This window comes from Misgurnus anguillicaudatus, chromosome 5 (assembly GCF_027580225.2).
Source record: "Misgurnus anguillicaudatus chromosome 5, ASM2758022v2, whole genome shotgun sequence".
Taxonomy (NCBI): Eukaryota; Metazoa; Chordata; class Actinopteri; order Cypriniformes; family Cobitidae; genus Misgurnus; species Misgurnus anguillicaudatus.
In genome coordinates, this window is record NC_073341.2 from 26,138,914 (window position 1) to 26,162,147 (window position 23,234).

General features: G+C 38.0%; 2 protein-coding genes across 6 annotated transcripts in view; both read right to left on the reverse strand.

Moving 5' to 3' along the window:
• Positions 1 to 5,623, reverse strand: LOC129414168 (glutathione S-transferase Mu 4). The gene is made up of 8 exons (XM_055168110.2): positions 5,472 to 5,623; positions 4,270 to 4,345; positions 4,101 to 4,165; positions 3,942 to 4,023; positions 1,977 to 2,074; positions 781 to 876; positions 562 to 672; positions 1 to 435 (listed from the first exon to the last, which is right to left on the reverse strand). The coding sequence occupies exons 1-8, from the start codon at positions 5,595 to 5,597 to the stop codon at positions 340 to 342; spliced, it is 750 nt and encodes a 249-aa protein (XP_055024085.2). The 5' UTR covers positions 5,598 to 5,623; the 3' UTR covers positions 1 to 339.
• A 617-nt stretch (positions 5,624 to 6,240) lies between these two features.
• ampd2b (adenosine monophosphate deaminase 2b) overlaps positions 6,241 to 23,234 on the reverse strand; it is a 44,321-nt gene continuing 27,327 nt past the window's right edge. For 4 of the 5 annotated variants that reach the window (XM_055168025.2, XM_055168027.2, XM_055168028.2 and 1 more), the window contains 17 exons: positions 19,062 to 19,180; positions 18,717 to 18,847; positions 18,506 to 18,574; positions 18,284 to 18,392; positions 17,097 to 17,283; positions 14,785 to 14,911; positions 14,443 to 14,532; positions 14,043 to 14,172; positions 13,761 to 13,955; positions 12,203 to 12,334; positions 11,934 to 12,097; positions 11,617 to 11,743; positions 10,821 to 10,984; positions 9,310 to 9,430; positions 7,894 to 8,067; positions 7,678 to 7,788; positions 6,241 to 7,188 (listed from right to left, as the gene is read on the reverse strand). In XM_055168025.2, coding sequence (XP_055024000.1) covers positions 6,973 to 7,188; positions 7,678 to 7,788; positions 7,894 to 8,067; positions 9,310 to 9,430; positions 10,821 to 10,984; positions 11,617 to 11,743; positions 11,934 to 12,097; positions 12,203 to 12,334; positions 13,761 to 13,955; positions 14,043 to 14,172; positions 14,443 to 14,532; positions 14,785 to 14,911; positions 17,097 to 17,283; positions 18,284 to 18,392; positions 18,506 to 18,574; positions 18,717 to 18,847; positions 19,062 to 19,180 — 2,366 coding nt within the window. In that variant the 3' untranslated portion in view covers positions 6,241 to 6,972. The remainder of the gene's footprint in view (positions 7,189 to 7,677; positions 7,789 to 7,893; positions 8,068 to 9,309; positions 9,431 to 10,820; positions 10,985 to 11,616; positions 11,744 to 11,933; positions 12,098 to 12,202; positions 12,335 to 13,760; positions 13,956 to 14,042; positions 14,173 to 14,442; positions 14,533 to 14,784; positions 14,912 to 17,096; positions 17,284 to 18,283; positions 18,393 to 18,505; positions 18,575 to 18,716; positions 18,848 to 19,061; positions 19,181 to 23,234) is intronic. The other variant, XM_055168026.2, reaches the window with a different exon arrangement.

The following is a 23,234-nucleotide window of genomic DNA, read 5'->3' on the forward strand; positions in this document are numbered from 1 at the left end:
TAAGCATAAAACAGCTTTATTGAATTTTTTTTCACAATTGTTTCAGGAGCATCACAACACTGAAATCTGTAAATGTAACAACAGTGAATTATTTTTCTTTTTATGAAACTGAGAAGTGCAACACTTGATACTGAACGGTTTTAACACAAACATTAATGCTTTTCAACTGCACTACATTTATAGGCAATAGAGAATTGTTGATTATTTTGAAATGTTTTTATAACAGTGCCTAAAGCTTATAGGGATGGTTTCCTGGACAAAAACAAAATCACAGAATGTGCATTTTAACTGCATTGACCAAGCATTTAATGCATGCTTTAAACAACAATCTTAACATTTTCACTCCTTTTTGTTTCCCCATTTTGCCATCTTGTTGTTAACGGGTGTTTTGATGAATTTGCTGGACTTCATGTATGCTACGATCTTCTCAAGGCTCTGACAAGCAAACAGTTCACATTTAAGTCAGTTACATTCTATATCATCCATAGACCCATGCATTGCAAGTATTAAAATGTATCTACAATTATTCAACTATTTAAGCAGAAGGTTTTAATTCCAAACCTCAAAGCGATCCAGAAAGCATCTAAGATTTTTGAAGTCATCCAAGCATTCTGGACAAAACATACGGTGCTGATCCAACAACTCGTACATAATGAAGTCCACAAATGTGATCTACAGGATGAGAAGATGATCTCAAAAACAAATATATTCTGTACAAGTATATACTGACACTTACAAAGGACAAATTATGTTTAGCTACCATGCATTATCACATTTTACCTTGTTTCCAGCAAACCACTTCCTATCACCAAGAAAATCAGACATCTGCTTTAAGGTTCCTGGCAGTGTCTCATTGTAGCACGGTTTGAGTTTGTCCTATGATCAAAGAGCAAACTATTATGAATAACTAGTTATCTTAACAGTTTACAAGAATGGTATCAGTTAAACAAATACACATTAAAAGCTGACACAGTCTTTAATCAGGCCCATCACCAAGGGGGTGGGTCATTAGGGGGCCCAGATGAAACAGTGTTCCTCCCTAATCGGTATTAAGACAAAAAAAGGTAATGCAAACTTGATCCGTTTCATATACATATAGTTGACTGAGCTCTCTCTTCAGCAGTATTTAAACCACAGGAAAGAAACTACTAATCTCTAAAACGGCAACTTTAAAAAAGGATCTTGTATAAATCAGAAAATGAAATGTATTATTACATTAAATGTAATAATATAAAACATAAAAATATGAAACAAAATAATATTTCTAGTAAAACATCCCCAAAATAGCCCCTGTAATCCTTTCTCAGACTCAACTCATTAAGTCTCCAGCAGCATACCTTTCAATAAGTTTATACTTTGTTTCAGACGTTCTGTTTATTAAAATAAAAGTTTGGTTGTGGTTTAATACATAGTAGATATAAATGATACAAGATGGTTATACAGTAAGCATACAGTATTGTAGGTCTATATATATCACTTATTCCTTCAGAGCAGGTGCGCATTGTATGCATGCATGTCTTAAAATAAAATTTTGGCAGTTCTGTGCCCTCATCAGCTCATGTCTGACACGCAAAAATCTACATGAGAGGAAACATTAAGTTCTTTTGAGATTTTATCCCTGTGACCCACAGCAATAAGCTTGGCAAGTAAACTTTAATGCATTACAGATCACATTTGTTTTTTGCTATCTGGTATGTTATTATGATTGCATTGTTTGTGTAACTGAAGACTTTTCTTTAGATTGTGTTTACTGTAGGTGTGAGGTAAGCGTTTTGTTGTTGTAGTAGACTGGACAGCCTTGTGTTGGTCTATTTCAAATGGGTTGTAGTTGTTCAGTCGGTTTTTCACTTTATGAAGTGTTGCCCCTCCCATGAAAACGAAATGCCCACTGTTTTGTATGTTCTGGCGACGGCCTTGTCTTCCAACACCATAATCGTGTGTGTAAATGAGCAGCAGTTGAGATTTTGGACACTTACAAAGTCTCCATAGCAGACCTGAACGAAACCATTGCGGAAGTCCATTGCCTGATTTTCCAAGATGTCAACCCTCACCCGTTCCTCTTCAGTTTCCCCACCTAGAATTGCAATACAGAGAAACTATAACACACCATGCAGGGAGCTACACTGCGACCAAAATGGTCGCATATGCGACCTTTTGAACTGCCGTTGCGACCCTAATTTTTAATGGGTCGCAAATGTGCTACCTAATGTTTTAGACAATATGCTATGATTTACTATGAGCATTTATTAAAACAGAAATGTGGATTTTAAGAATACGTTTTATAACGTGCTCTGAGCCATCAACACGTTGGCTTCGTTTTGTGTGAAAGCACGTCGTGTCTCTCCCTATCAGTGTGCGTTCGCGTGCTCAGCTGTTTCTCAATGAATAATTAGGTGCGACGCGACGCAAGCGCAGTGTCTTCCATGTTTCTGAACTTGAGCAGAGTAGTGATGGGCAGTCCGGCTCTTTCCATTGATTCGGCTCTTTCGGCTCAAGCGCTGGCTCTACATTTTAGTGATGGCAGTCCGGCTCTTTTCATAGATTCGGCTCTTCTGGCTCGGCTCCCTTAGAAGAGCCGGCTCCCTTGCATGCGTCTGAAGATTCGGCTCTGCTCGTTCGCTACAAAGAATCAGCTCTTAGAGCCGCTCGTTCGCGAACGACCCATCACTAGAGCAGAGGTCTTTCTTCACTGTGGACGCGGGACCCGTATGGTTCCGGGTTTATATTTTAAATGGTCTGTCGGGTCCGGTTAGGTCCTAGTTTAATTACTTTGGGTCCCAAGTCTGATTAATGTTGTGTTTATATCCTGAGTCGATCGGAAAACGGCCATGAGCGCTACCGCGCTAAAGCTCGAGTAGCGTGCCTTCGGTTTCTATGGCGATGGTTCTTGTTACGACCACGCGCTCCATTTTCTTTATCACATTTTTTTAATAATCTTATTATTAATAAACCATATCTTTTCTAAAACCATATCCATATTAAGTTTGGACAGAGATTGTAGCAAAAAGCAGTGCTAATGTCAAGCCCATTGCACTGAACGAGCAAAGCAATGTAAAAGCTGTCACCGGGACAGCAAGTAGACTTTTAAATCTGAAATAATGAGTGGATTAAGCTTTTTAAGTCGGCAAGAGAGAAATAGAAAGATAGAGCAGAAGCAGTAAAAGTGCCTATCTAATAGAAATTATTACCATTATAACATCAGACATAACATCAGTCACATTTATAATCTATAGACCTGCACTGTCTATTAATATACTATACATAGTATTGTATTATGTTGAGTTTGATAAATTGGGGTCTAATTGCTTCATATACAGTATCAGTGCAAAAACAGTAAGTGTTTTCGTGGTGCTTTGACAAACAGTGTCAGCTTTGTTAATGGCAAAGAAAGTTTGGGATGGTTAGATTGATGAAATGTAATGTGAAATTAATATTAATTTTCAATAAATCAAAGTATTGTGTTGTGTCACACATTATTAGTTCTTCGTCACATGTAGTAGACCATTATTTGTCAGTGGGTAATAATTGCCCTTTTTACCGGCTACCACCACCAAGTAAATTTCAGATCTGTGGGAAGGAAACACTGCAACGTTTAAGAAAACAAGAAGGCATGTGGTTTAAAAGATGGCAAGTAAAATAAAAAGCATATCTGTATGCAATACAGTTTCATTATTGTTCATTATTATCCATAGTGCCTTAATATAACTTGAAAAAAATATGTGCAACCAAATCATATTTTGCGCCAGTAACTGAAAAAGTTGGTAGCGCAAGTGCCACCAGTGGAAAAGGTTAGTGTAGTTCCCTGCCATGCTTTTCAAAGCTTAATCAAAAACACTGCTTTCAGAGATATTCCAGATAGCAAAATAACTAAATAAATATTACAAAAACCACAAATTTAAGTCCAAATATACTTGTTAATAATTAACTATAAATAAACTCACAAAGGTTGTTTTTGCGGGCAATGTATCTCAAAATGGCATTGCTTTGGACAATCTTCTTGTCGCCGTCTAGTAGGTAGGGCAACTAGTGAAGAAATTATGGTTAGCAGTTGCATCTCATACCCCCCCCCAACCAAAAAACAACTGTGGCTTAGAACTTACATTAGGGAAGTCCATTCCGAGTTTGTCCTTCTCATTGAACCAACAGCTTTTGTCATAGTTGGGGCCTGCAACAAGAAAATTAATCATCACACTTTCATCACCTGCTGAATTATAATTATTTTAAATAAACTTGAATTAAGCAGGATTAGTTATAATGGAAAGCACATACCGTCACCGCAGGAATACATCTTTTCCTCATACTCGGTGCCAGTGTATTCCAACAGCAGGCGGATTGGCTGAGCAAGCTGTAAATAAGCAGTCAAGAATTTTATGAAAATAAAAGGGGCTTTCTCAGTTTAACCTGACATGATGCGCGTAGACGCGTTTTGATTCACAAGTGGCAGGCGTGTTGGACTTAATGTGGCGTTGCGCAGACCTATCGATGTATGATGACATTTAAGTATCGTGAGATTCTAAAACTTTGATGTCATACACCGATATCGGTCTGCGCAGAGCTGTATAAAATTTAAAGCCTATAATTAAAGGGATAGTTCACTTCAAAATGAAAATTCTGTCATCATCTACTGTTCTAAACCTGTATGAATTTCTTTTTTCTGATGAACACAAAAGATATTTTGAGAAATGATGGTAAACACACAGCAGTAAGTGACCATTGACTTCCATAGTAGGAAAAAAATATTTTGGAAGTATTGTGATAAATGATGAAGAAAATATTTTAATAAATGATGGTAAGCACACAGATGACGGTACCCAATAAATTCCATCTTTTTTTTATTCCTACTATGGAAGTCTATGGTCACTTACTGCTGTGTGTCTACCATCATTCCTCAAAATATCTTCTTTTTTGTATGTCAGAAAAAAGAAATTCATACAGGTTTAGAACAACATGAGGATGAGTAAATGATGACAGAATTTTCATTTTAAAGTGAACTATCCCTTTAAGTAAGACGGGGGCATGGCGAGTAAAGGTACATTGTAAGTTTAAAATTCGACAAAACGCGGGTAAAAATGTTATCTACTGTACAACACATCAACAAACTCAGATCAGCAATGAACTGTTTAGCTAAGACCAACAGCTGTCATCGATTTATGAAAAAAAAATTATAAAAGAGGGTCGATATGAAGTAACTGTTAGTTAAGATAGTCACACCAGACAGTTATACAGTACTTGTATAAGAATTAAATTGAATAAGAATTAAACTTTCATAAGTGAAGTTTACTGCAGTCTGCCAACGATTTAAATAACTGCAACCTGTTAAGTTCATGTTGATTTGACAGAAGTCAAAGTAACGTTACAATAAGTACAAGTCTGTTTGACAAGCCGTGTAATGAATGTTTCATAAAAACTGATGACAGAAATGAAATTAGAATCAATGCAATGTTTTAAATAATAAACAACTTGCGCCTTACCCCGCGTATGTCCCAGTAAGCCAATTTCATTACCATCTTGCAACAGTGTGTGAACTGAAGAGTTGTGGTTCGCACGGAGGTCCAGGCGGCAAAATAAATGGGGGACACGCGCCTGCGTGAACGCATTCTGTGCGATTGGACGCAATCTGCTGTCAATCAAATTCCGCACAACCAATCAGTTACGAAGGAGTTCCTAAATATCGGTTTCGCGCCCTTTAAGGGTACTGTTTGAAGTGGTTGCCATAATAAGGGTCTTTCCAAATAAAGAGGTACGTAGTCTTTGCTCTTTATCGTTATTAAAACGTATGTATTTTGGATTTCATTATATGAAAAAATATATATATATAATTGCCTCGCCTTGCAAGGGAATAAAAGGGTATCTGTGTTTTGTTACAAGGTCAGAACAAAGATGGTGAGCGGTCTGCGTGTTTCAAAGTAACTTAAACTTCTTAATATATGACAGCCTCCAAATTTATAACAATTCATACAATGTACAGGTATGATAATAAAAATTCACTTTTTTCTATAGTCTATCTATTGTGCTATTGTAAATAACTATAGCATTTTTAGTCATTAATACACCTATGTGTGCCAGAATGCATTTGTAAAAGAACCCTGGAAGAAATTCTTAAAAGTGTTGTAGACATAAAAAGTTTAACGCGATCCTCAAGTAAACAAACTCCACGAAGCACAAATTTCTGCTCTGACAGATATTAAGCTGTATCATGTGATGATAAATGCAACAAAAGCATCCAAACAGAAACATCCAGAATTTTGATGTTTTAATTTTAGATACAGAGTACACCAGAAAAAATAAACTTCAATTTGATGTTATCATTTCTGATTTACAATAGCACTAGTAATTATTCTATTACAGACACATAGAAATGGATAAGTGACTCAATACATACACAATAATAAATACCACAATAAAAAACACATAAGAACATATCCTTTAAAATCAACAATATAAATGCAAATAAAATGTTATGTTACTTCTTTAAATTGACATGATGATAACGGCTCATTGCAAACATGCTCTTGGGTGCATAAGCTCACAGACAGTACAGCAGCCAAAGAACAAATGTTTATGGCTATTAGTGGTCAATCTACACCAAATGTATCTATGAGGGTGTAAACCATACTAATACTGGACTTTTAAATTATAAAGAGTGAAACCTCAGTATTTTCTGGGGCTTCCTCACATTTTGTTGGACCACAGATCGTTCTCAGCTAACGGTGTATTCCAGTTTGCAATTTAAAAATGTAATTATGTTTATTTTGAAGACAGTGCTTGCATGACCATTTTGTTCCATTTTGTTTCCAGCAATCATGTCTTTGAACCTGGACTATATTTTTTTTACTTTTAAGTCAAATACAGTTCTCCTCTCAACCTGTTTTTTTTTTTTTGCTAAACCCTGTGCGATCAAACCGGTCAAGATTTCCCTGAATCACCTTTCACTGTACACTTTGCACTTTTTGAATAATTCAGCATGACACGCTAACGTGTGGCCTGTCCTGCACCCATGCACAGCGGACCCTGCTCCTCACTGATCTCCAGCTCCTCTGACCGCACAGCCTGGGTGATCAGATTCAGCTCCTCGCACAGCGTCTCAAAGCGATACGCCACACGGATGTCTGGAACATTGGTACGTCTGATGTCATTTCCTTCCTGTCCCTCTTGCATATAATGCGGTCCCAGCCAGTAGCTCTTCACCTGGACAGAGAACATTGCATTAGACACAATTCTAATTTTTAGTATTTTCATTTTTCAAAATGTTTCAACTGTAAAACCTAAAAGTTAATTCAACTCAAACCATTTAAGTAAACCGGTTGCATTAAACCATTTAAGTTTTAAAACACATACATTTTAGTACTGTGAACTTAAACAAATTGAGTCATATGCAGTTATGCACTTATATTTAGGTTCACACTAAGTGCATAATTGCACATGACTCAGGTTCACAGTACTTACATGTATGTGTTTTAAAACTTAAATGGTTTAAGGCAACCGGTTTCCTTTGAGTTAAGTTGACTGTTAGGTTTCACAGTGAGACCAAGAAAAGATTATCAAAGTATGATAACGGATTATTTTTAAAGAATGATTTGTGATATTTTTGCAAATGATGATTCTTGGTAAGAAAGAAAACTATTGTGTAACACATGCAGTAACTGTAAGTGCTTGTGCAAGTGTTTGCATTACCACCTTGTGAGAAAATCCACTCATAAGAACACTGTTTCGGGACAGCTCACACATATCACAGGAGCTCAGCTTCCACACTTGTGCTGCAATACTGTACTCCTCCATAAGAGGCTCCTGAAACAGACAGACCGTATTGCAGACCACACACAACAGCTACAACAGTAATATCTTTCTAGAGAAGGTAAAGGTTCAGGACCAGGGTCTGGTATGGTTTGTTACCTTTGTGAAGTGGAACTGCAGTGGGTCATCGGTGGACAGGGACACCATGAGACCTCTAGACAGATACTCGGGCAGTGGATTTCGATGGTAACTGAGGAAGAGGCTGTTGTTGCTCAGTGGGGACATGGCGATGCCAATTTGAGCCAGGTAATACAGGTACTGCAGTACAGGAGCCTGAGGGAATAACACACACACACACCTCATTCTCAAACAATGTGCTCAAGTAAATCATTGGGGAACTGATAACCTCTTGTGAGCGGTTGATAAGAAACGCTTATTAGCTCTGACCTATCTATTGTGAAAGAATGTTTAAGATATGACATGGAAACTGCTCTGTCATTTCTACAGTTGGAGAACAGATATTGCCGTTTAAAATGTTTAAAAGACGGAAGGATATTAGCACATATAGCACAAATAGCACAGCACTGGACATAAAATATGAACACTTTTTATATTTAATAGATTAAAGTCAATCTTGTATGTTAATGCAATAAAAAAATATTAAAGTTAAAGGCGGGTACATGACCTTTGAAAGCCAATGTTGACATTTGAAACCTAAACAAAACCCCACCCGCCCCACACATAGACATGCCCCTTACTGCTCATTGGCCTTTAATTTGGAAAATTGTTCAATACAAATTATAAATGTTAGAAATATATTGCTGAAACACGCCACAAAGACTATACACTATGTAGTTCTGAATTGCAGAGTTAAGGGGGTCGCACACCGGACGCGCAGCTCAGTGCCGCGCCGTTCTAAAAAAAATCGAACGCATTGTTTTCTATGAGTATACGCATACCGGCGCCTGTCCACGCCGCCCAGCTACGACTCAGGAAGTTGCTCAAATCTCTGTCGTGCCACAGAGCGCCACTTACATAGTTGAACAATAAATAACATCATATTTGTCCCAAATCATTAACGATTAACATTGGCTGCAAACATATATTTTGCATTTTGAAGTAGACGCTATCTGACGAAGCTTGAGTTATTTAATGTGCACTTCCGGTTTACGATACCTCCGAGTTGTCCTAGACGTGACTCGACGCGGTGTGTCCGGTGTGCGATCCCCTTTAGATCCAACAGTTTTCACCAATTCTGAGTTCAGGATTTTTTAGGAGGGCCTAAAACGGTTGCTGGATGATTCACCGGGTATGGTCCCACCCCCAAAACATTGCAAGCATTCATTTAGGTTGAAGCAGTATTTGAAAGTTGAGAGAGACGGCAGCTTGCTCGTAAGTGGGCGTGGTTTCAGTGCCGACATTGGCACGCCTCCAGCGCTTGAGAGTAGAGAATGCTGTCTATTATTCCAAGATATGATGGGTGGGCGGGTGGTTAATAACACATTTTTGTGGTGTGACAAACCACAACACATTTACTATTTGACTTTACAGGGACTTCAGTGGCAGTGTCTTTACCTTTCTCAGAAGCAGACCGTGAGAAATATTCTCTGACAGCATAAATCCAGACACAAGGTGGTGAATAGGTCCTGCCTCTCCACAGTGTGGCCGTAATACAAATATATTCAAGTTTCTTTGCCTGTTGGGAACAACAGCTGACATTAAAAAGCAGTTCTGGAGCTAAAACCTCTTTTATTGTAGGCCAATGAATGAATGAAAAGAAACAAATTTATGATTTTATTTTAAAGACACAATATGTAATCTAGACCTCTTGTCACTAGAGGTCGCTAAACAACAACAACAGCTGCACCTTGGTAATGAAACAGCGTGGAATGATGGAAGTAGGGCTGTGCTGATAGACGATACTATTGTGTATCGACGATCGTGAAGACATATGGCCGATAGCGGGCCTTTATCACTATGGTTGGTGATAGTTAATTTTATTATTATCATCATACACTCACCTAAAGGATTATTAGGAACACCATACTAATACTGTGTTTGACCCCCTTCGCCTTCAGAACTGCCTTAATTCTATGTGTCATTGGTGCTGAAAACATTCTTTAGAAATGTTGGCCCATATTGATGACTCCATCATCTTGCAGTTGATGGAGATTTGTGGGTCCACATGCAGGGCACGAAGCTCCCGTTCCACCACATCCCAAAGATGCTCTATTGGGATGAGATCTGGTGACTGTGGGGGCCATTTTAGTACAGTGAACTCATTTTCATGTTTAAGAAACCAATTTGAAATGATTCAAGCTTTGTGACATGGTGCATTATTCTGCATGATGTAGCCATCAGAGGATGGGTACATGGTGGTCATAAAGGGATGGACATGGTCAGAAACAATGTTCAGGTAGGCCATGGCATTTAAACAATGCCCAATTGGCACAAAGGGGCCTAAAGTGTGCTAAGAAAACATCCCCCACACCATTACACCATTACATTACGATCTCAAAATGGGGCATATCGCCCAACACTAGATGGGAGAAGTTGGGTGAATTCTACACTGAGTTTTTGCACCTTCGAAGGGCATTACGGGAAGATGACTGTCGATCCAAATAAATAGAAAATGCCAAATGTATCGGTGGCCACACAATTGCATTACTCCATCTAGAGCAGGGGTGTCCAAAGTCGGTCCTGAAGGGCCTGTGTCCTGCAGAGTTTAGCTAAAACTTCCCTCAACACACCTGCCTCAAAGCATCTAGTCTGCCTAGTAAGACCTTGATTAGTTGGATCAGGTGTGTTTAATTAGGGTTGGAATAAAACTCTGCAGAGACACCGGACCTCCAGGAGCAGGATTGGACATCCCTGATCTAGAGTGTACACATCAAGAGTTAAAACAAAAACTTTAAAGGGAGTAGGGCATAGGGTCGATCACTTCCAGTTGAAATTCATCCATTGTCTTCACATTTAATGTCTTACATATTGTGCCTTTAAAGTGTGTATCTGTAAAAATGCCTAAAAACTATGTTTACAATTTTTACAAACGTGTGGTCTACTTTATTGCAGCAAAGTTAAATTACCTGCGCAGATGGTTGAGTACCGTCATATTGGCATACATGTAGTACAGGTAATATGAGTATGGAGGATTATTCTCCTCGGTCCAGTTGCCAGGTTTTGGGCTGTCCAGGTTAAAGATGTGATGTTCAGGTTTAGATTCATCATCCACACTATCAAAGCCAACAACCTGAGAAACACAGCAACATTCAATCTGACAATCAAAATATTTTTTATAATCTCATACTGTATGTTTTTCACTTCAATACAGAATACAAGAATACAAAATAAACCCATTTCAAATGACACTGAATATAACCAAGATTATTTTATTTAGATTAAACCAGTAAAAACTAACTTGGGAAAAAACTTCTTTAACCATTCTTAAAGGCGGGATACATGATCTCTGAAAGCCAATGTTGACATTTGAAATCACCTAAACAAACACGCCCCTACCCCATTAGAATCTGGAGCTTCTTTTGATAGACCTGCCGCACACATAGGCAACCCAGGCAACGATGTCGGTTAGTAGACACGCCCCTTGCTGCTGCAAGTGTGTTTTGGTAGTCGGCCCGACTCCCTTTTCTAAAGTGTTTTTCAAAAATCACGCACCCCCCCTTTAACTTTACTCTGGGTGTCACATTCATGATTTTCACCTAGTTAGTATAATTTAGGAGCTTTGCATCAGAAACAACTCACATTTATTACTGGGAGAGTACTTTTTACTATCATGCTTTATGGCCAGTTTTTAAGAGATAAAGGGTATTTACTCTAGGATATTTAGCTTTTGTATTCTATTACACACAAATAAAGAAAACTCACGTGTTGCAGGAAGAGATGAAGCTCTGGATGACTGCTGGGGTGAACAGTGACCTCAAACAGAGGCATAAAAATGTTCTCTAGCATCTGCTGGAAATTACATAGCTGCTTTTTGGTGTGGTACACATCACTACAGAGAAGAGAAAATGGTATCTAAGATGCATTTAAATTACATATATACTTTTGATTGTACAGTTAAACTTTCAAAAAAATATTTTCTACAAATATTTAAGTGTTACAATTTTAGCTTCTTTGCCATTTTAAATAGGAATCAAATATCAGATAATAAATCCCGATTTTTAATAATGTTTGCTACTCACAACAGTCGTGGCACCTGCACTAGCCAGCGCACATTATCTGAATAGACTTTGTATTTCACAGCCCACTTGGCCAGTTTATCCCATTCGTCTCTGGATCGGCCATAGATTGAGAGACGCAGTTCAACATTCTGATACTTGCTTTCCTCCAGGTCCGCCATCACTTCCTAAAACGCACCAGCAGGGGGCGCACATTCAACGCCAATATTGACACTAACCACCATATGTTTGCTTTGCATGATTTAATAAGTATTACACAGAACAGCTGGTACCTTAATAATGTGCCCAAAGTATTTCCCCTCAACATGGTTGTCTGTCTTGATAAAGATTTCTCGGAGGATTGACTCTCCAATGGGGTTGTACTTGGCATTGAATTTATCAAAGCGGTGGAATGTGTTGCGGTCCTGTGAGAAAGAAAAAAACATTTTATAATAATAATAATAATTGTAAAAATAGTTTGTTTTCTGTATATCATTATGGTTTATGGGCATATTAAGCTATATTGCGACACAGTGTATACAATAATGAACAACAGTCCATTCATAAGCTTATTTATTTAAGTTCTAATTTAAGTGTAAACCCACTGAGCTTGTGGCAACTGCATCTGCTCTGTGCAACATATTTTTAGTGTGTCCCAGATCCCTCACACAAGCCCACTGAAATGTATAATCCCACTTGATATTTGCCTTGGCATCTAATGTGTGTGAAACAGCTCTTCTTCGTTATACTCTATTAGTTTAAGTTTAGTCTTGCTTTTCATTTTTGTGTGCAGAGTTTTTTAAAATCCTTTAAAGGTGCAGTGTGTACATTTTAGTAGCATCTAGGGGTGAGGTTGCGAATTGCAACCAACGGCTCAGTCCACTGCTCACCCCTCGTTTTTTAAACACATAGAGAAGCTACAGTAGCCGCCACAGGAAAAACATGTTATCGTCAGAGGCAAGTTAGTAAAAAAAGTTTGTCCATTAAGGGCTTCCGTAAAAACATGGCGGCACAAAATGGCGTATATAGATTAATGTAGATAAAAACGTCTCATTCTAAGGTAATAAAAACATAGCAGTTCATTATAAAAAGGTCTTTATACACCCCTGATAATATAGTTTTGTATATTATTTTGCATTTCTGTCAAGAGATCCTTCTAAAAATTACACAATGCACCTTTAAATTGCTGTCATACTAATACTTGTGTTATTGCTATATAGTCTTTTATGAAGACTACAGATGCAACACCCAGTGAGTGTGTCTGAAATGTTTTCTTGGATTTTTTATCAAGCTCTTATGTTTAAGTTTGTTAATTTCACTTTAATGGCAATGAAAAAGTTATAAGTCAGAAATTGAAATGTCTTATTTTCACAAATGTCACTTTTTGAACAAATTTGACATCTTTCGCTGCAAAACCCTCTAAGTGCATGCAAGCTTTTTGACAAAAAACTCGTAAAATATTGCAAAGGCGTAACATATAGCAAATGATGACAATCAGAATTTTAAAGAACCTGAACCACACATAAGGGGGCGCTGTGATGCAAGTTGCTGCCACATTCGGGTTGTATTCAGGTCCAAGTAATGACAAGGGACCCAAGTTTGAATGTGATATATGGTCGTTTTACATGCTTTCTACGTGTCCTTAGGGAATTTTGCTGAAAACCTGACGTAGCGTTTAACGGATTCTGCGAACAAAGTGGTATTCCAGAGTAGCCTGAGACTGGGATTAAGTGAATTTGAAGTGAAAGTATTTGATGTTCATATCAGTATTTCATTTTTGATAGAGGTGGCGTTTAGGGGCTTTGGCATCTGCATCTCTTCATACTGTTTAGCCGCCTCTGCAGTTCTTACCGCGTGCATATCCAGAGTGTCTACGCTGAGGTCGAATGCTGTTAGGTTCATGCTCTCAAACACTTCATTTAGGGTCTGTCCCCGCCCCTGTTCCACATGAACGATTTCACCTGGATATTTCTTCATGGCTCTTTTAATAAAGCGCAGCAAGTGCTTTTGATTCATACAGGAGGAGGCATGAATGTGTGTGTCCACCTGAGGAACAATAACACAACAAACAGTTAGGAGATATCGTAGGCCAGAAAATCTGTGCTGTTTTTTACATTTTGACAGACAGCTGACCTTCCTGATGTTGTAGAAATCACGATGAGGGACCTTCTTCTGCGCAGCCAGTTCTTTCATCTCATTTAAGAGAATGTGCATCTGAAACTTGGAGCTCAGATACTGCAGCCGGCGATAGCAGAATGATTTCCTATTGGAAAATATCATCATAAACATTTAACAATATTGCATTGATAATGTAGATGTGATAACAATGAGAATGTGAATCCATGACCACCAGTTGTGGTTATTTTGGGCAAGTGGGTGGCAAGTTTAAACTGAGGTCGGCGTGGGAGTATTTTAATCTAGCAAATGAATTCACTGTGTAAAGATCTCAGGTTTCCAGAATGAGCAGTAATTGGATCATCATCTCCTGAACATGATGGATCAAAATGGATTAAGCCTGTTGAGCTGAACTTACACAGGCCCATTAATGATGAGGGCCATCATCATGTTCATATCAGCTATGTATTCCTGCAGGTCTGGGTACGGCAGGTCCAGTTCTGAGGAACTGATGAAAAAAATTGAAAATGAAATTAAAACAGCAATTCTATAAGAACACGATTACTGAAAAGTAGTTTTAGTGAAAAAACTAAAAAATATATTGCATTGATTAGCTTTTTAAAATATATAATATATTATATAAATAATTTATTAAATGTTCTTTCATTGCAAGACGTTTTGAATAAAAGTGTATTTTAAAGGAATGAAGGTAAACATCATGTAATGTTCAACTGACATCTATTACATCTATTATACTCACTTATGCGTGTACACATGAACAACACCATCCACCATCTTGCAGGTGTAGCCCATGTCCGGTGGCATGCTAGCAGGGTTTAGATCCTCATACGGGTGGGTTTTTGAAACAGGTGGGTGGACCGTAGCTTCTGCGGAAAATACACAAGAGATGTCATGATCTTGCCAACCTGTCACAGTAATTCATATTTCATGTGGCAGGATCGTGGTGGTACGCATGTTTTGTGTGGTAGCACATGGCCTTTAGTTTGGACTCTGTGCTTCCTTGTCTGGTCTCTGCCCTCCACCCCCTTGTTTCCTCATTAATTATTCATTATTAGTTAACTCCTCTCACCTGACCTTCCCTCGTTATCTTGTTTAGCTTTCTTATTTATGGCCCCAGTTTGTTCTGTCTTGTGCTGAATCGGTTTGTTCTGTTTAATTTGTTGGTTGGTCTGTCTGACAAATGTCATTGTTAAGTCAAACAGTCAAAAAGTCTCGTCATAGTGTGTTGTCTCGTCTTAATAATTCAAGATGGCGGAAAATACGTATTTCTGTATATATCTGATAAGTTTGGCATTTTATCTCATATATTTTGTTACTTTTATCGAGAAATACATACTTTTAAATCAAATCCAAAAACATTGTTCTTGTAACTTAACAATACCGCTGAAGTGACCTAAGATAATACCGCTTTTACATATTAGCCAAGGAACGCCCATCAAGCGAGGGCGTGTCGCTCAGGGTCGCTCACTTATGTGACTGTAGTTGACGGATGGGCGTGTCCAGTCGCGTGGCAAAGTTGAGAAATTTTTAACTTTATGCAAATTATGATAATAATTCCTTACATTTATAGCGCTTTTCTTAGTACTCAAAGCACTTTACATATGAATGGGGGGATCTCCTCAACCACCACCAATGTGCAGCATCCACCTGGATGATGCGACGGCAGCCATATTGCGCCAGAACGCCCACCACACACCAGATTATTAGTGGAGAGGAGATAGAGTGATATAGCCAATTAGGATGAGGGATGATTAGTAGGCCAATGGGCAAGTTTGGCCAGGATGCCGGGGCACACCCCTACTCTTTTCGAAGGACATCCTGTGATTTTTAATGACCACAGAGAGTGGGCGACATTCGAGAGCGACTAATGAGAATGAAGCAGTCATTCGTCTCTCGTCAGTTACTGGAGTGGACGTTACTCATTTGTTTATGACAACTAGATATAGAAACGCCTCTTTTGAAAGGGCCGAGCGACAAACAGCGACAAAGTCGCTTATAATGTGAATGTATCTAGATATAATTTATAAGCGACTTTGTCGCTGTTTGTCGCTCGGCCCTTTCAAAAGAGGCGTTTCTTTATCTAGTTGTCATAAACAAATGAGTAACGTCCACTCCAGTAACTGACAAGAGACGAATGAAGTGTACTCCCCTGCTTCATTCTCATTAGTCGCTCTCGAATGTCGCCCACTCTCTGTGGTCATTAAAAATCCCAGGATGACCTTCGAAAAGAGTAGGGGTGTGCCCCGGCATCCTGGCCAAACTTGCCCATTGGCCTATTCATCCCTCATACTAATTGGCTATATCACTCTATCTCCTCTCCACTAATAATCTGGTGTATGGTGGGCGTTCTGGCGCAATATGGCTGCCGTTGCATCAGGTGGATGCTGCGCATTGGTGGTGGTTGAGGAGATTCCCCCATTCATATGTAAAGTGCTTTGAGTACTAAGAAAAGCACTATAAATGTAAGGAATTATTATCATAATTTGCATAAAGTTAAACATTTCTCAACTTTGTCATGCGACTGGACATGCCCATCCGTCAACTACAATCACATTAGCTATAAAAGTGAGCGACCCCGAGCGAAACTCACTTGCTTGATGGGCGTTCCTTGGCTAGTATCGTAAAGCGGTATCAAAAGTCACTTTTGTTAAGTTACAAGAACAAGTCTTGTTAGTTATTGTGGGCTTTTGTTTTGAATAAACCAATAAACCTTCTGAGTTCACCATTATCTGCACTTGGGTCCCGTTCCTACCTCCTGAATCATGACAAAAGATTCTAGATGGCTTTGTCTTGTTATTGAAACGTAAAACTAATGTGTAATTCCTAAAAATAGAAAAAAAAAATATTTCTAAAGAAACTAAATACATAATATAGCTGTGGTTTAACTGACAATTATGTGGCTTATAAACACACCAAGAACCTAATCTGCAAACAGACAGCACCTGTTTTCTCCAATGAATCAAACTGAATGAGATCTCACATAAACATGCAACTTTTACTGTCTGTTCTTTTTTTAGTTCTTTTACCTTAGAAAGATTTAGTTACGCTCACCTGCAGATCCAGAGGTCTCGGGCACCTCTTCATAGGTGTTAGGGTCCAGAGGTCGATCACCTAACTCCTGCAGGTAACGTGCTGTGGTCCTGCAGAAGCTCTGCATGGACAGAGAGATGTACTTCTCTCTGATGAACAGAGCTTTAACTACACATTTAGCAGCATCCAGTAGATCAGTGAACGGGACCTAGAGAGTGTGCGAAAAAAAGAGTTTCTTAAAGGGACACTCCACTTTTTTGAAAATTGCTAATTTTTGAGCTTCCATAGAGTTAAACATTTGATTCTTACCGTTTTGGAATCCATTCGGCTGATCTCCGGGTCTGGCGCTGGCACTTTTGGCATAGCTTAGCATAATCCATTGAATCTGATTAGACCATTGGCATTGCGCTAAAAATAACCAAAGAGTTTCGATATTTTCTATAGTTACATCGTGTACTAAGACAGACAGAAAATTACAAGTTGCGACTTTTTTTAACGAATAAATGGCTAGGAACTACACTCTCAAACTGGTGCAACAATCAAAGACTTTGCTGCTGTAACATGGCTGCATCCATGAAACAGCAGCAAAGTCCTTGATTATTACGCCAGAATGCGGTATAGCTATAGCCATATCTGCCTAGAAAATCACAACTTTTAATCTACTGTCTGTCTTCTTAATACATGATGTATACAGAAGAGTCAAGTTTTAAATAGAAAAAATATAAAAACTCTTTGGTTATTTTTAAGAGCAATGCTAATGTTCTAATCAGATTCAATGGATTATGCTAAGCTATGCTAAAAGTGCTAGCGCCAGACCCGGAGATCAGCTGAATGGATTTAAAAATGGTAAGAATCAAATGTTTAAATGGAGCTGGAAAATGAGAATATTTTCCAAAAAATTGGAATGTCCCTTTAAACATTGTGTTGATATGTGTGCCAAATCATTCAACAATTTAATCAATCAATTAATCAGCCATCTATCTGTCTATCTATAAATATCCATCCATCCGTCTGCCCGCCTGCCTATCTCTAAATCCTCAGCTGTCTTGCTGTCACACCGTGTTTTGCCTCTGGCTTCATGTATTTGTGTGTTTGGGTGCATGTGTTCTCCCTTATGAGTTCCATTTTGTCCACTTTTGCTCTGTTAACAACATGTTGTTTTGGTCTAGCAAAAACACAAAAGAGTGAAAAACAAAAGCTGTCAGTACCCCACATTGCTCCTCTCCAGAGATCGTGACTCTCTGATACTCCCTCTCAGGAATGGGCTCTCTCTCTGAATAGTTTTCATTGGGCACCTGGCTTTGTTCTTTCAAATATCTGCAAAAGAGATGAAATTTAGTGTGCTGATATTAGACAACTTTAGCCTCTAGACACACACACACACACACACAGTCTTTTATTATTAATCACAAAATGCATTCACGACTCACTCTAGATCTGTCGCACTGTCTGTTTTCATAAAATCCTGTTTGGCTCGCAGCAGGATATCAGGCTCAAACCTCGAGACAAAAAGCACAGTTTACTGACTAAGTGGCATGTCAAACACACAGACAGTGTTGATTTTTTAAGTCAACACTGTCTACTCTATATTTGCCTGCATTAATGGCAGATCACTTCATGGTGAATGATGAGATTCAGTACTTGATGTCCTGGGTGATCTGTCGCTCAAGTCTATGGCGTCTTTCCTCCAGTTGCTCGATGGGACTTTCCTCAGGGAACTCATATGGAGCGCTGCGCATCTCGCTCTCTGCCAGACTGCGGGAGAAGAGCTCCTAAACACACATACAAACACAATCAAACAATTAATTGTAGAAATGTCCTATTTTGTCTCATATTGCAATTTTGTCTCTAAAGACAAAGGCATCTCTAAAGAATGCCGAAACACATTCAAGTACTTTGTATAACAGTTCTCATCATATTGCATCCACCCGACAAATTTCTTGCTGGTTTTCTTTATTTTTAAGTTGGTTTAAAAATTTAGTTTACCTCTGCAATCTCTTTGTATTTGCCATCCATGGATGTGCGCAGGTCGATGTAGCCGTGCTTGGCTACTGGGTTGCCAGGCAAAGAATGCTGGGCTATGAGGAGGTGTCGGCCACAGAGATCTGGTAGGAAGAATAGGACAGAGAAAGAGAATGAGATTTTTCTATTTAAACAAATAACTTTATTGGGGTTTCAAAATCAAAACATTTTGAATTCCTGTTTTATCATGTTCCCACGATGGCTGGCCTTGTTTTTCTGCTGTCCTAAGAAGGGAATGCTGCTTAAGATCTGCAGCTGTTTGTCTCACAAAACAATAGATCGTTCAGGTGGAAGGGCATTAGTGTTTGTGTATGTGCTGGCCTCTGTTAGCATGTCCATGTGTAAGCATAAAAATATGACAATAATGAAAAGAGTCTAGATTATCTAAATAAACAACACAATCTCAAGGCAAGTTGTGTTATAGTGACAAAATATTAGCATAATCCATTCGTGTTCATGGACATGATTTTCGTTTTTTTTTCATGCCATTTTATATTTTGTTTTCTCATCGTTTTTTCCCCTATTTTTAAATCATTGTCGCTTGGGGTTGGGGCTAGATTTGGAGTTTGGGTTAGGATGTACTTTTATGCATTTGTTCTACATGTTTTTCTTCCGATTTTAAAACTATGATCTAGTGCTGGGCAAAGATTAATCGTGATTAATCGCTACAAAATAAAAGTGATTTTTTATATTCTATATTATATATACATATATATAATAATTCTGAAATGTATATATGTATGTGAGTGTGTTTAAATATACATAATAATTACACACAGCGCACTCGCACACACACATATTATGCAAACATTTTATTTTGTACGCGATTAATCGCGATTAATCTTTGCCCAGCACTACAGTATTTTCGCTTGGAGTTGGGGTTTGGTTTAAGATGTCTGAAATGTAACAGAAAGTCATTCTTACCCCAAGCGCCAATGGTAAAAATAATAGGAAAAAAATGTGAAAACTAAATATAAAATGACATGATAAAGAAAGTCGTGCCACGGACATAATAAACTATTTATAGAAATTCGAGCTGAGTTAAACGAAAAAGACATTCATGCTCAATGGCACAAAAAAGTGTGTGCATGAACACGAATAAATTAATCAAATATTTTGTGACTATAACATGACTTGTCTTGAGATTGGGTTACATGGCATTGCGGGTTGTTGCAGGGGTGTTGTTAAACTGTTGGTATGGTGTTCCAAGTTTTGTACAACAAATAAATGCATTACGTGAGATACTGTAGTGTATAATTATATACAAATATTAATACATAGTTATTGAATAGAAGTAAAGGTCTTTAGCATAGTAATTAATACTCATGTTTGCCATTTGTCATTCATGTTCACAACATTTTGAGAGTTAGTCAGTGATTAATATTGTCAATATTAAGTCTCACATGCATTCATACACTTTGACTTGACTGTGAGTGAAGCTCCGCCCTTCTGCTCTTGTTCCCGTGAGTGATATCAGTCTTCCTAAACTCTGATGACAAATATCAAATATTCATAAGTCTAATGAATATTTAAGCACCTATGGCTAGCCCCTGCTTTGCAAACACATGGACACTGTTTTTCACCAGGAGGGACATGGTAAACAAACTGAGCAGCTGGACATTGAAAACAAATGAATCTATCTGAGTCAGCTAAGGCAAAATTCAAAAACTTCCCGTAGATCTGCAGATGTGACAACTCTCAAAAAATTATCCAACATTATCTGCATTTTAGGGTCCACTTGCCAGTGAGTTAAATGTATGTGTCCACTAGCCTTTTCAACACAGTTAACAGCCATTACATGGTCCTAAATAAATTCCTGACATCATGTGATAAGATCAGCTTTTGATCTACTGCAGTGTAAAAAATAACTTCTTACTTGGTATTTTTTGTCTAGTTTTCTAGTAAAATTCTTAAACCAAGATGCATTATCTTGATAAGCAAAATGACCTATAAGAAAGTCTACTTTTTACATAAAAATATAAAATGTTAGTGAATTCGTGCTCAAAACAAGCAAAATCTAATTGCCACAATTTTTCACAAATCTCGAAATAAGTTTACACCGACCGCCCAAGTAGCAGTCCTTCGTCTTCTGAGAATATAGTTCCCAGTATGTCTACTGTTAAAAGGTGGCTGTGTCTCATATGACCTTGTTATTTGTACGAGCTTTGACTATACAAATCACAACAAATAAATAGGAAAATGTTGGTGTTATTTTGTCAGTTATTGGGAGCAGTATGCTAACTGGAGCCATTTACTTCCAGTCTTTGTGCTAAGCTAAGCTAGTGGTGGGTGCTTGAGACAGAGTTATGGCATGCACAGAGATGAAAAAGGTATGTATGGACTTATCTGGGGGATATGGTGAATAAGCTTAAATCCCAAAATGTTGGCGTGTTCCTTTAAAAAACAAGCAAAAAAATCTTCCTATACACTTAATTCAAGAAAAAATTCTTAACCTATTGGCAGATATTTTGCTGTTTTAAGCACAAATTCACATAAATTGTATTTATTTGTCTAAAAGCTATTTACTTATGCAAAATGACGATGAGCAAAATGACTTTCTAAAGATATTGTAATTTTTTGCAGTGCATTAGGAACAGATTTTCACTCTTTGGCTTTGAATGAAACTTTTATAAATTAAAAGCTAGCATGAGGAGAATCTGTATTAATGTTTTTTTTTATCATCGTATCATCTTTTTTTCTCATGGCTTAAATCCCTCGTGGGATACATTTCTAATCTGTATATATGGCTCCTGCTTGTATCATTCCCTTATGAATTACTCAGATAAACTGAATCATATGACAGTGTCTACACTGTGAAAATCATTTCTATTTTGCATGCAATATGCATTAGCGCGGATCTCATAGATCATGTACCTTTCTCAGTTTTAACACAGTCCTAACCTTGTTGAAAAGACCAGTATGTCTTTCCATACTGGTTTAGGTTGGTTCCCGCTGGTCTTGCTTATGGTCCAGCATCACCATAAAGCTCATCAACGAGCATTTCTTCATTTGTAAGGTCCATCAACCAAGAAAGTCTTCTCGGTTACCTTAGTCAAAAAGCCTGGTTAGGATACCAGCCTGTGTAGATGTTTATGACACAAAACTCAGTCTAATCCTAAGGGCCCTGTTAAGCCTGTTGTTTTTCCATGGATCCTATATATAATCTCAATAGAAATGTCTCAGGGCTTTGTCTGGTATAAGATAGACAGTGTCCCTGTGAAAAGCAGGAATCATCCTCTGTCTGTTTAGGCTCAAGTAATAATTACTTACTGCCGCTGTGTAATTATCCACGGCACAAACACAGACCTGAGACGCAGAACTGAATAATTTAAAGTTTGGTTTTCCTGGATGTGCTTATAGCTACTTGTGTCATGTTATACAAAATCTAATTCTAGTTTATACTGCATAATGCCAAATATAGTGAAACCAAAAATAACCTCTCATTAGCTAAAAATATACATTTCATCTCAGCTTACGCAGAGAATACATTGTGTTTTAGACGATGATAGCTGGCTGTTAGCAGATTCGTGCTAGTCATTTGCTGAAGAACAAGCCACAGTCTTCCAAAGATCATCTTAACCACCATGATCTGGTATGATAATCCAAAACCAAAGCTCCTTATTTTTAGATGGATTTTCTGACAGGAAATATAATAGTAGGTATATGAAATGAACAAAAGGCTCTGCTCATTGTTTTATTCTGCTGATCAAAGCAACTTCACTGAAGCTAATAATAAAAGGATTGTGTAGGACATTACATAATTGCTTGAGTCTTCACCAGTCCAGATGGGTGGACTCATTTGGACAATGACAATTCATTAGCACACAAAACTTGACATATGCAGCAGGGGACACACAGATTTATACACTCACATTAACACTTCCTTTTTACGCTTGCGCTATACTGTACAGATAATCACTCCAGAGCCATCATACACATTTTAAAACAGAAAACTCAAAAAGGAATAGCAAGATGATTTGTAAAATTATCATTTATAATGTAAGTGAAATACTGTGAAAATCCAGCTTTAATATCTTAAATATTGACTGAGCAAGGTCCCGTCACAGATTAAAATAGTTAAAATCAGTCAGTGAAATCATACTTTGATGCTCCTAATCTCATAATTAGATTATGAGC